The 14,010-nt window shown below is 40.1% G+C and overlaps 1 protein-coding gene across 1 annotated transcript in view; it reads left to right on the forward strand.

The window, feature by feature from the left end:
* Nucleotides 1-12,334, forward strand: part of LOC125235280 (spectrin beta chain) — a 101,175-nt gene extending 88,841 nt beyond the window's left edge. The window contains exons 33-39 of the mRNA XM_048141789.1: nt 881-1,025; nt 3,498-3,560; nt 7,017-7,130; nt 8,191-8,334; nt 10,732-10,825; nt 11,518-11,697; nt 12,112-12,334. Coding sequence (XP_047997746.1) covers nt 881-1,025; nt 3,498-3,560; nt 7,017-7,130; nt 8,191-8,334; nt 10,732-10,825; nt 11,518-11,697; nt 12,112-12,319 — 948 coding nt within the window. The 3' untranslated portion in view covers nt 12,320-12,334. The remainder of the gene's footprint in view (nt 1-880; nt 1,026-3,497; nt 3,561-7,016; nt 7,131-8,190; nt 8,335-10,731; nt 10,826-11,517; nt 11,698-12,111) is intronic.
* Nucleotides 12,335-14,010: the final 1,676 nt, after the last annotated feature.

A 14,010-nucleotide genomic window follows, 5' to 3' on the forward strand; every position in this document is an offset into this window, starting at 1 on the left:
AATGGTACTATAACTACTTGGATAGTGTAAGTGACTGGTATATCGCATGGTGTGTGCTTTGCGTTGAATGCATGGCCATTGGCGCTTCGCTGGTAAACTCAGCGTTATGCATGGATATATTATAATTAATATTTATTTTTTAGGTTTATGCAGCTTTTATTTCAAACACGTTGACGCGTGGACTTATATCCGAATTTTATTGAAGTATAAATTAATATAGGAGTTACAAATTGAATTACTTAGCTTTATATATCGCTCTGTGACTAAACTGCAGAAATTCTAATAACAGAGCAAAATCAATAGCTGATATTATTTTCAAATATAGTAAAAATCTAAAATAAAATAATAAAGACGACGAAAAATGTCTTAGATCCGTTTTTCCGCTAAGGTAAATCACTTCAGAACTTTATGATTTCTATGAATAACTAATGGATATTGTATTTTAAACAAAAATGTGGTTTTCATCACACCTGCACTTTAAATGTGCTATTGCACGCAGGCGTAGCGTGAGTTATAGAAAAACCGTTCTCCCAAGGGAATAATGAAATTTCTAGCTTAACTTTTTTACATCTATTTACATATTTTTTTACATTACGAGTGTGATGAAAAACATTGTGTGTAACTCGGGGAGTATGAATATTACAAACTCGAGTCTTTAAATCGCTCCGGCAAGCCGTCGCGATTTAATATTCAACTTCCTCCCCTTGTTGCACAATGTACTATTGCTCTAATCCTATCTTGCGAGTTTTACTGCGACGATGCAAGTATGAATTTGTAGAAATCTAGGTCACCATATATGTAGAAACGAATGAAGTGATTTACCTGCAATTTTATTGCATACTTTCCATCGCCTCTCAAACAACACACCTCATTTCCCCAGTTCGAGGTGAAAGAGATGAAGCGCCGTCAAGAGCTCGCCTCGGCGGCGGAGCGGGAGCGCCGCGAGCGCGAGCAGGCCGAGGCGGCCGCCGCCGCCGCCGCGCGCGACGCCGTGGACCGCGCCGCCGAGCCCGAGCCGCCGCAAGGTAGGACCCGGGGCCTGCGCGAGGGGGGCGGCCTGTTCTGTTCTGGCCCCGTATAAACGCTCACGAAACGAAACGCTTAGATATCTATCTATCGCTCTTGCGTATTGGCGCGACAGAGCCAGACTACCGCGGCGTTTCGTTTTCGTTTCGCGTCGCAGAAATGCCATTCGGCTACGGCACCTGGAGAGTTAAGGGTACGACTGGGGAATCGTCGCTGGGGCGTCGGGTGACTAGTTCAGTCAATGTCAGTACTTCGTGTACAGTCAACGACACAGCTGTGAATACAAAGTGCCAAAAATATGTATACACACCTTAATGTACCGACAATAAAGTACCTACTGTATTGTCTGTACATTAAGGTGTGTATACATATGTTTGGCACTTTGGCTGTATTCACAGCTGTGTCGTTGACTGTATACAGATTGACTGCATGACAAGTTCGTAAGTGTCTGTAAAAATGCGAATGAAGAACATTTCGCACTACATCTGTATGCCATTCGGAAACAATTGGCAAAATGATCGCTCCGTTCGTATGAATTTCCAACTTCGTTGATCGTAGCTTGTAAACCCGAAATTAACATTACGGTGCTGTTACACGGGCAACACAATTGCCAGCAATTCACAACCATTGCCGCGTTTGTTCAATACGCACCAACTAACTATGGAGCAATTGCTGGCAATTGTGTTGCCCGTGTAACAGCACCTTTAGGCACCTTATATTTCAAACAATCCACATCAGTGCAGTGCAAAATGTTAGTGAGTAAAATATTTGTGTAATTGGGCAACGTCTTATTTAGAAAGGAAAATGATGATTATGGTCGTGCTCTTAACTTTCTGGACTGAAACAGAAAATACAATTATCTAGTGTCATTCTCGTATTTATAGTATCATAGCCAGAAAAAAAATGATTTTAGTTATTATAGTTTCTAAACGCTTAAAAGCTATGATTATTTCATTGCGACCAATGACACTAATATTTAGCTTTAGCAGAAATATTTCGTTAGGAAAACTCGGGTCACGTCTACTGTTATTCCGTAAACATAATAGACGTGATACAAGTTTAACCGAAATCTATTATTTAAACCTAAATAGACTTGAAAAATTATCGAACAATGAATCTCTAAACAGTTAACATCACTTCAAATCACAAATTGCAATGTAAGCACGCATGTGTAATGTCTATTAGCACTTCAACGAAGAATAATACGAAAAACTTCTACAATAGTCATAATATCTATAGTAAACGTACACGGATAAAGAATACGCGGTACGATATTGACAGCTGATATTACCATACATTTTGCGTTGAACGGGCAAACCTGAGCGCTTTTACGAACGATTCACTGTAAAATATATGGTCCCTCGAAAATCATCTGTTCCACGCAGGGATCGGAAACCGGTATTTACTCCATACACGGCACTGGTCCCACCGCGAGCTAGTAAGCTACGAGCTATCGGCTATGAAAACGAACAAAAGATAAGCACTCCCGCAAATACAAGAGACTCGGCGATTTTGATAGCTCACCGCTGGGCGAGTAACTATAAACATCGCCGTGTCTCTTTTATTTACACGGGGGTGCTTATCTTTTGTTTTTATAGCCGGTAGCTCGTAGCTTACTAGCTCGCGGTGGGACCAGTGTCCAAAAATACCGGTATGTGTTCGAAATACCGGTTCCGATCTCCGGTTTTCACTATTCTTCTACGGTGTACATTTACTACATTTATTTTGTCTATTTTTCCACTAACTTTCACCGATAACAGGTGAATGCAGCTTGCATATGCAGTAACACTAAACTTAGTTATACTTCTATGCGAATATCGAGTTTCAACGATAAGATTAAGCACTGCACTACGATAGGCCATGAGAGGCTTACGGCAACGCTTGCCGCTTTTCGTGTAAATTTATTGATTTTGGTGCTTGGGCGGCGAACGAATTACTATTAAATCCATTTAAGAATTCTGATAACGGTATGGATATCAGAAAACAGATTACAGGTGGCTTAATTTTTTATTTTCTGTACAAAACATGCAGAATACTAATGAATTTCTATCGCGCACATTTACCCCTATTTACTATCAATTCAGTCACGTCAAAACAGTTCCTTTTTGGCTAAAAAACTACAGAAAACACACATATTTCAAAAAGAGGCAAACAACAGGTGGTTGATATATTTTTCTGGCATATTATATTGACTGCCGAAATAAATAAAGTGTATTTAAAAAGAAAGGTACAATGATAAGTATGTATAACATTGCGCGATCGTAATGTTAAAACAGTTGTATTAAGAGCTTGAAACCAGTACTTTCGGCTGCTGTATCGATGATACAATGCCGTATTCTGATATCCATACATTTCCTAACATACATTAAAAGACTACCATGCTTCCAAAACTCACTCGTTCGCCGTTCTCGCGCCACGTGAGTTGCGGGCCGATACTTACCGATGTGTTGTCCACACATGCACACGCGTAGTCGTAAGGAGAACGTCCACTAAAGCGGCTGAGAAGGCCCAAGAGCGACCACACTCGCAGCCAGGTAACCGAGCGCTTATACCATAGAGATACCCTATGGTGGTCCTACACTGGCTGTTGTAAATGTTATATAACATTGTCAGGGACTGCGCCATGTTAATGCTATCGCGCTGTCCCTGCCAGACAATGTTATATAACATTTATAACAGCCAGTGTGGGAACACGATTACGCATGAGCTTCGGTAGCGTTACACAGACCGCCAAACACTGGGTTGCACGTTAGCGTCGAGCGTCGGCGTTTAGTCAACGCTTGCGACGAGCAATAGTTGGCTTGACGTCGACGCTTGGGAGACGCTAGTGTGGACTCTAAAGCGTGAAAAAAGAGCTTGAGGTCACCACACATAGGTGCAATTTTACTTGTGTATTTCTGAAATTGAAGCAGAACAACTGAGTTGTATTCCATGCCAGTTTATACTATAACAACCCTAGAATAGCCCTAAACTTATTTATTGTAAATATTTAATATGTACTCAAGTGCTGGCTGTAATTGTTGGTTCAATCGAAATTTGCTGTCGTTCACTTACCTAATGGTGTATCAGGATAGCTTGAGTTGAATTTTTTTACCAGATGATTCCAAGTGCAGGCAATTTTTAAACAGTTATTCGGCCAAATCTTTTGCGCTTATTTATGTGTAGTGACCTCGGTTGACTTATATGCTCAGTTCAGTAGTTGAGGTGGTCTGTGTTCGGTAGTTAAGGGTGTCTCCGATGTTTAGTCGGATAACACCGCGCTCGAGCTCATTTGGGACACGTTTTGTATTATAACTGTAGCTTTATGTGTTATTTAAATACGTTTAGGAGTGTTTAGGTTTTCGTAGTTGGGGCTAAATAGCACTTTTTCTCTATTACTGCACGACTTTTAACGCTCATCACTTCTTTTTAAGGTGATGGTATCACTGTTCACATGTCACTTTTCGAATATACACTTTAATCATTATCATATGCAGTCACTTTAGGATATATCTGAGCGAACGAGGTGCTCACAAATATCACTATTCTTATATCATATATGATAGGTATACCTCGGCCACACACTCGACGAGCGGCGTGGGAAGTAGGCAGAGGCATAGTGTGGCCGTGCTACTCGTCATGCCCACCGCTCCTTATTTTGTCGGTTTTTTGGCGCGAGTCAATGGGCCGGCAATGGCAATAAATCAGCGCGAGGGGCATAGTGTAGCAGAGGTATAACGTGTTAACAGATGCGAGTAGATATGTGATGGGATATTTGTGAGCTACTTGTACAGTACAGATATGTCTAAAGATGACTGTGCAATCGGTATTTACGAAATTTATGACACCTACTAACTAATATTATTAGTACACGTCAGTTCAATAAGAGCTGGCACGAATGGAACGTATGAAAATAATTATCTACGTGTGCGACAGATAAATCAATAAAATAGTGGCTCTGGACAGTTATGACTGTATACCAATAAATACAGATCGTCACTACTTTGAAAAAATCTCGTATCTCACACTGCTCCTCAAAGACAAAACGTAGTAACTCTATATGCATTACATACATACTTAATACATTTTTCGCTTCATTTACAGAAGAAGACACAAGTTTTTTTTTTTCAAAGTTGTGCCGAGATGTCACTCATACAATTGTGTCGCTTAACTTCAAACTTGGGTAAATCTATTCTGCTATAAGGTTGATTATCTTTCAGATCATAATATATATTTTTATATGCATAATCAACCTTTTAGCAGAATGGATTTACCCAAGTTTGAAGTTAAGCTACACAATTAGTTTCGTTTATTCCATTTGTGCCAGCTTTTACGTAACAACCCGTATTAGTAAAATAAATATTAAGTACTAATACTATTAAAATGTAGCTATTAAAATTATATCATTATATCGTAAATACTGGTTATTTGCAAATTTCTTAGCCATCTTCATGTAAACATTATTTTATTTAAACTAGCCATGTTTCCTTATTATATTATGTACTGTGTCACGTCTAATCACGGTGTCGGTTTGATACTCTATCCTTGTCACTCCTAGCTATTTATTAGTAAAGTGTGTCGTGCCGTCTCTTTCTGATGCTGTCTGAAGGTAGGTGTGTCATATTTTGCTATCTCTTGCTTCTATAATTCTATGTGCACAAAAAAAACAATATAAGTATTGAGTGTATTTTTTAAATGCTTTGCTTTTTATATTGAATGCTTTGTTTTATAGCTTTATTCTATGTGCTTTAAGCCTTTAGTATATATTTTAGGAAAAATCATACTCTCTTCATAATAATACCCTATAATTAAATTTAAAATAAAATATAACAAATGGGTATAATAATAGGTGAAATGGCAATAATTTATAGTTAGGTAGGTGCATAATTACCTTGTAGTTCCTATACTGTGATACTATTCTTAAGTAGATATACTATACTTAGTATTAGGTACATTATGCACGCATGTTATAGCATGGTATTATTTGTATTGACATGTGTTAAATGTGTAAGCGTGTTTTGCTGAGGAATTATGATAAATATAAAAAACAATCAGTTTAATTGAGAACCTCCTCCTTTTTGAAGTCGGTTAAAAATATACGGAAAATATGATATTGAAGTGACTTAAATACGCATACACATTCCTTTGACGAATACTGTAGAACAAGATACAAGTTACATCGACGTAGTTCTGCTTTACGAGCATATTTTGTAGATTATAATAAAAATGAACGTTAGGCGGCAGTGAACTTTCCTAGAGGAATGGTGGAGCTGCGCCGACTCCAAATTGGGAAGAGGGCAAGAGAATGATGATGAGTCGGCAGTGAACTTTCCCGTAAAATACAGATGTAGGGCGAAAAGGGTTTCCTTCGTATTTTTCCGGAAACGTTCGTATTTGACATGCTAGTTCAGTCACTGTCAGTACATCTTGTACTGAGATAGACTGAAATAGCATGACACGTTCGTACGTTTCTGTAACAATACGAAGGCAAATCTTTACACAATACATGTGTATGTAGTCCATAACATTAGATTTTTTCATGATTAGATTGTCAATCTTGGAACTTTTTGTACTGAGATTGTACATTAAAGTGAAGTAATGGATAAGGACATTACATATAGACGGTCATGCAAATCTTGTTCTCTGAAAAAAGCGAAATTTGTAAAATATACAGGGACGATGGTTTATCGTCCCTTAACACTTTCGAAACCGGGCTCTACGCGGCGCTACGACATTTTCGCTACATACGGGGAAACCCATGTAATCGGCTACGCTTCTACGAGCGGTGTGCCCGACAGTCGGGTTCTTGGTAGCGAAAGTGTTAAAAAAAGATTTTCTTGTCCGTGGATATGCAAAAGTTTCTCAAAATTTTACTGCAGTTTAACAGTCCACTGCCGGGTTGATCAGTCCATCAACAGCAGTTGATGTAAGCATAAAGTTGCCTTAAAACCTCGATGTAACTTGTCTCGCTAACGCATGGTAGTGTAGCATAGTGTTTAACCCGCACGTAGTGTCGCATGCAGAGCGGGCCGCCACGCCGTCGTCGCCGCACGCGGCTGCGGTTCCGTCGCCCGGCCCGTCCACGCCGCAGAGACAGACCCCCGCTAAACCCGCACGGTTGTCTAGTGAGTATACATATAGAGGGAAGCGTGGTTCAAATTTATTCACATGTCCAAGTTCAAATCAAGAGACATATGGTAATAACTTAACCACAAAATTAAAATTTTCAAAAAACCTCCGACCGCGACATAGTGGACCGATTTTCATGAAACGTGGCTACGAACACTCCCGACTGACTCAGCTTTCAAACATAAAAAAATAAATCTAAATTGGTTTATCCGTCCGGGACCTGCCACAGACAAACACACACACAGACAGACAGACACGTCAAACTCACTCACTCACGTCGTTTTTGCATCGGGGGTTAAATAGCTAAATAGATACCTAAGGAAGGAAAACTTGATTTAAGACCTTAAATACATTGAAGAGCAAGCAGATTCTTTAAGAATGTCCGTAGTAAGTACTTTTAGCTGCACCACAGTAAAATAACTGAAGCAGGCAGGCAGGCACGGTTGCGTGATAAACGATATAACGTCAGGCCGTCATTTTCGCACTATTTGTAAGTGCGATAGGGACGCACCGATGCGATAATGCTTAACAAACTATAGTGTACTACGCCCGCAGGCGTTTTATACAAGTACTAAGTAGACACTTTGAAATGATCCCTGTGTTAATGTCAAATGTTGTAGGTACGTTTCGTTACCAAAGTGATTTGAACATAATTTAGGTAATAAAATAGGTGAAGTGCTTATTTCTACTTTGTTGTTTAATGGCATAGTTCTAACTTTGAACCACGGCTTCCTTTGAAACCTATTAGTACCTACCCTGTAGTTAACGGAATGGTAATTTGCCTCCATATTGTCACGTGTCTGTTCGTCGCATGACCCTAACAAATATTCTGTATTACATCAACCATATTTTTGATATAAAACCGAGCATGACATTGCTTTTGTTTTTGCTGCAAAGCGTTCGTTTTGTGTTGCTTTGAATTATTTTGTTTTTTTTTTTTTTCTCCACCAACCCTTACCCCGCTTCCACATATCCATTTGTCAATAAACACATTGACACGCCTTTACGTCACGTCATTCATGATATCCCCGCCCCTTCCCATCCTCGACCAATCAGCGGCGGGATCGAGCTCGAGCCCGGCCACGCCCTCGAGCTCGGGTAAAGTGAAGTCGCGTTCGCGCAGCAAGTCGCCGTTCCGAAGCTTCCGCTGGAAGACCGCCAAGAAACTCCTCGCTGGGACACACCATAGCGACGACGAAGGTACGAGCGGTAGTGGACAGAGGTGGACATACAATAGGCTACTTGCCTCCTAGTCAAATCAGCTTCTTTTTAAGAACTGTCAAAACGAATTTCAACGTCTTGCTAATATGAAATCGAATTGAGTGACGTCACGGTCAACTCAGTTAGGTACTTTATATATTTCTACGTATAGAAATTGGATTTAAAAATAACTTCTATCCATGTTACTTAGTAGATATTCCGCGAATTCGCACGAAGCGCTTTGCTTCTTCTTTTCTTATGCGCACTGCCACGGAGTGGAATTCCTTGCCGGCGGCTATATTTCCGAGCTCATATAACCCGGCAACCTTCAAATAAAGAGTGAACAGGCATCTTCTGGGCGAGCTCACTCCATCGTAGGCCACGTCTTTGCCTTTGGCTAGTCTGTGGCCATTTATAATAATAAAAATAAATGTTTATCTTATATTTATCTGATGCTTTATTTCGTAAATGGTATAAGATATTTTATTTTAAGTACAGTCAAGTTCCCTATTGTAACTTACATTACAGAGCTATAGCGGACTGATACCGATGAAAGATAAATTAGTGTTTGATACTTGCACTAGATGGCGCTACAACTCTTTCATATATGGCGAGTGTAATTTATTCATATCATGATCAGAATTTTGAATACAGACGTTGAGTCCAATCCAACAGAGTATGGAGCGGCACAAAACATTTTCTTAACAGATCTTTTGTTAAAAATGTGCCTTTTTGTAATGTCTATGTTTTTTAAATTATAATTAGACATTTATTGAACAAAAGAAATAATTAAAAAATACATACGTTCAGATCCACAGCGCAGGCTTCGTCATATAACTGAGTGTTCATCCACCTAAGGTTTCGTCAAATCTATCTAAGTGTTCTAAATTAAATGTTTTTTTTTTTTATTGAGAATACTTAGTTTTATATCAAACTTGTTACTGTTGAAAATAACGTTAAATACAGTCAAACGGGGCCATATATCATTAAAATCACCCGCTCCAGGCAGGCAATTATGGTCGCGCGATAAGTGATAAAATAGCAGGCCGTCCCTATCGCACTATTTCTAAGTGCGATAGGGACGGCCTGATATTTTATCGTCTATCGCGCGACCATGCTTCCCGTACAGATATCATTAAACTACTAAAAATTACCACTGTCCACTACCAAGTTATTGTAGCGCGTAGTGTATAATCTTTGTTTAGCAGAGTTTATGCACTGCGCCAATCATTTGTTCACGTTGAAGAAAGTTGCACTTTGATTTGAAGAATAGTATATGTATTGTGAAATAGATATAAAAACGTCTTTAGTTTTTCATTTGCCAGTGAACATCACGGGTCTCGTAAGGAGCTACATAAACGTAAAAAACAACTTATAATAGTAGAAGTGCTACGTTCTTCAACGTGAACTGAAAGTTTATGTTTGCGACGTTTGCTTTGAGTGTGCTGTTGTGTCGTGCGCATGGTTCGTGAAGAATGGTTATAGTTATAGCAATAAAACTCTTTTACATGCGTGGCTTTTATTCAGCGATATAACGTCAGGCTGTCCTTTTCGCACTATTTGTAAGTGCGATAGGGACGGCCCGATGCGATAAAGTTTATCCAACTAGTGTGCTACACCTGCAGGACCAGCGGCCGGATCATGGACGTGTTTTTGTCACTTGTCATATCATGTGTCACTTTCGCACTTACATACTTGTTAGAACGTGACAGACATGGTGACATATGATAGACAGTCGTCCATTTTGGCCCTACGGAGGTATCAAACCTGACACTAGTGGTGACGTTAGATTAGATGGTAGATATGTAGTTTATCGTAATGATCATTTACCTATTTATGTGACAATTTACCGAAAATTTATTTAGCCAAAAGAGTAATATACTATGGCAAACCCGCTGTGTCAGTAGAAAAAGGCGCAAAGTTATTAAAGTGTGTGTTAGACCGAATCTACGCGCATACATTTTTCAAATTTGCGGCCTTTTTATACTGATTGCATTGCCAAATTATATTATGTACAGTCAACCAATTGGAACCCACTGTAGAACTATGTCATAGTGACGTTATAAATCAGATTGTAAGAAATCTCTTACTGCTTGTCATTTTGACATGGTTGTACAGTGGCATGGTTGTACTAGGGTTCCAATTGGTTGACTGTACGGGAAGTTAGAACGATGGCGTTTTGTTCTCTAATGATGATCGTTGAAATGATCGTTGCCTCAAATATATTTTAATATAAAACAGTGAAGACATAAAAGGAAAGTTTAGTAGTTTAGGACGGTCCCTAGTATTTCTAGCTCGAGTATATTAAGCGGTATTACTTTATTTTTAATACTCCCGTTGTTTTCTGGGAATGTGCGTCATATTTGGACGTGTGTTAACTCGTGTGCTGTTATACAGAGGGCGCTAGTCCCGCGGGTGAGGACGAGGGCGTGGAGGGCACTCTCGTCCGCAAGCACGAATGGGAATCCGCCGCCAAGCGTGCTTCCAACAGGTTAGTAAACTCATTGGTTATTGTACTACAAGAAAAACAGAGATATACAGTTTAACCAAAGACATATAACTCCGTATAGACAGATAAAGTCTAAGAAAAAAACGTACCTCAGTACCATACAGAAAAAGGTACGGTGGCCTAGATGGCATTACACCTTTGGGGTACGCTCAGTCAAGCACCTTCTGTTATATTTGGTCGCATGTTATATTGGAAATTGAAATGGAAAACTAGAAGTACAGATAGCTGTAAAATTGCATTGAGGAACTATGAATATTACATTCATGACTGATTTAACTTTGAATTACGTTTTTCTTCTTAGACGGAGGTGCAGTGGTAGAAAATCAAAAGAAAATTAGTCGGTTTATGGACAATTCTAAATGTTATTTCGTAAATATTTGGAATATTAAAGATTGTTATTAGTTTAATTGTACGTATATGGTTTGCTATTTTTTTTATTTGATCCAGTAAAAATATGTATTACAACATAAATTATGTCGTAGATAGAAATTGTTTACAGTAGATTGATTTTAAAATATTTTAGTACTTAACATAACTTTAGTCTCAATTTAAAATTACACTAAAGAAATATTCAACAAACAATTATAATATTTAGTGTATCTTAGCAAGTATCGTAAATCACCATAATGTTTATCGCTCCTAAAATCCACTACATAAATATGAACACCTTTCAGATCATGGGACAAAGTGTACGTCGTGGCCAAAGATGGCCGCATGTCCTTCTACAAAGACCAGAAGGCGTACAAATCCGCCCCCGACCAGTGCTGGCGCGGCGAACCACCGTTAGACCTCAACGGCGCCGTTGTTGAGGTCGCTGCCAACTACACTAAGAAGAAGCATGTCTTCCGGCTCAGGTAATATGTCTCAACATTTGTAAGCAAGGATCATAAGGTGAATAAGTCCGCCCCCGACCAGTGCTGGCGCGGCGAACCACCGCTAGACCTCAACGGCTTCGTTGTCGAGGTCGCCGCCAACTACACGAAAAAGAAGCATGTTTTCCAGCTCAGGTAATGTCTCAACATTTGTATTGGTCTATGAGGGAGTGTGAATATAAGCAAGGTCTAGAAGATGTATAAATGCGCCTGATTTAACTCTTATTGGGATACTAAATTCAAATGTTACTACTTTTTTGAGTTTAGTCAGCAAGTAGCATTTTATTCGAAGGAAGCTCTTTAGCACAACTTGTGTTCTAGCTCGCGATTTAAAAGTCGCGCTTGATGCTTAACTTTGCAACGACTGAGTAACCTAACTTTAAGTTTTATTTCCAGACTGGGCATGGGCGCGGAATTCCTGCTGCAAGCGCACGACGAAGCCGAGATGTCGTGGTGGCTGGAGGCGCTGCGCGCGCGCACGCAGGCGCCCGCCTCGCGCTCGCACACGCTGCCCGCGCCCGCCAAGGACGAGCCCAAGCGCCGCTCCTTCTTCACGCTCAAGAAGAAGTCAGTGTCCGCCATTACATTCGTTTTCTCGCCGTAGCTTGATGCCCGCATGATGCGCATGTTTGTACCTATTTTATGGGGTAGGAGTGTGTTGGGATGATCGGGACTAACTCTTGTGCTGTAGAAACACTTACATGTTTAACAAAAGCACCATGTTTACTTCTGATGACAACTGAGTTTAGCACTTAGGCCTCGGCAAGCCTCGGCCAGATCCGAATCAACAACAACAAATAATTTATTTTAAAAAACATAATTGTACAGTGGTTATTCTTAAAGACTAAGAATTTTATAAGGGATGATTTGGGCCATTTTTTTTTTTTCAAAGTTGTCCACCCCACTTTTTTTGTAACATGGGTATTTATTACGCGTGGACAACTTTGAAAAAAAATGGCCCATTTATACAAATCACTTTTTCCTTGTTCATGTTAACTTGTGATGAAAACTCAGCATGGATCTTGTTCGATCAAAATCCCTTCTTCCCTATTCGTGTTTACTTCTAATAAAAACTGAACTTGCAAGGAGAATCCCTTACTTCCTGTTGGTTGTCAATAATGCATTTAAAGAGTCATTTTCTGGACATTGCTCATGCCAGGCCTCAGCAAGCCTTAGCCTTACCAGTGGAGCCTTTTTTCTTGTACATTGTCAGTACTGTACTTTCTAATAGATTTAGAATCATTCGAAACACATTAACATTTTTGGGAATTTTAGAGTAATTCTAAGCATTGAACAATCCCACTCGATGTAGAAAAGTCGTGGTACTACTACTGTCACGCTACCTCCTCAAGAAGCTGCTTCCGCAAGAAGTCAGTGTCTGTTCTTACATTCGTATTCTTGCCGTAGCTTGTGCCTGAAGCATGATGCGCATGTTTGTTGCTAACTCGTGTTGTATTTACATAAATAACAATTTATTGTCGGAGTTCAGTAACTCTAACACTTTTACGGCGCAGCCACGACATTGGTCTAAGCGCGACAGCGGTGGGCGGCGGCCATACATTGGAGCGAGACACAGCGATGGGACTTTTCATTCGCACGTATGGCTGCCGCTCACCGCTGTCGCGCTTAGACCAATGTCGTGGCTGGGCCGTTAAACACCGCTCTCTCGCATTCACAATGGGATAGTTGATGGTTTACTAACATGCATCATTAAATACTTACATACATATCCAAATAATGTTATTATGGGCAAAATTTAACACGTGTATGTTAATAATTTACCAGTTAACCCTTTGACGCGCACGATTATATATGTTCATGATGGCAGTTTTTTTTTCAAGTTGCTGTGGCGTCCAAAGGGTTAAAAATCACTAGAAAAATATTGCAATGTATCTGTTATCTTGCAGCTAAACACCGACGGAGCGGAAACGGCGAGCGTTTTCCGAAGCCGAGCGCGCCCTTGTCCTTGGGGAGCGCCCGAGTTCACCCGAGCGCGCCCGAGTCCTCCCGAGCGCGCCCGGGCGTGCCCGAGAGCGTCCGGAGCCGCACGTTTCTCACACGACGCTTGCTGCAGTAAGCTTTGCTGATGACGAAATAGTCACCGGCGGCGATGTTATTAAGTTTAATATTTCGTTGCGTACAAAACGTTATTTAAGACTGTTCGGTGATTGAGTGTTTGGATCGTTTGCCTTCGTCTGTATCGTATTTATTATCGCTCGGTGCCGAGTGAAGATCACTAGATTTATATCCGAAACGACCCTCCCCCGACTCGTAATTGTTGTAGTTGAAGACGAC

Source organism: Leguminivora glycinivorella, chromosome 17 (assembly GCF_023078275.1).
Source record: "Leguminivora glycinivorella isolate SPB_JAAS2020 chromosome 17, LegGlyc_1.1, whole genome shotgun sequence".
NCBI classification, from domain to species: Eukaryota; Metazoa; Arthropoda; class Insecta; order Lepidoptera; family Tortricidae; genus Leguminivora; species Leguminivora glycinivorella.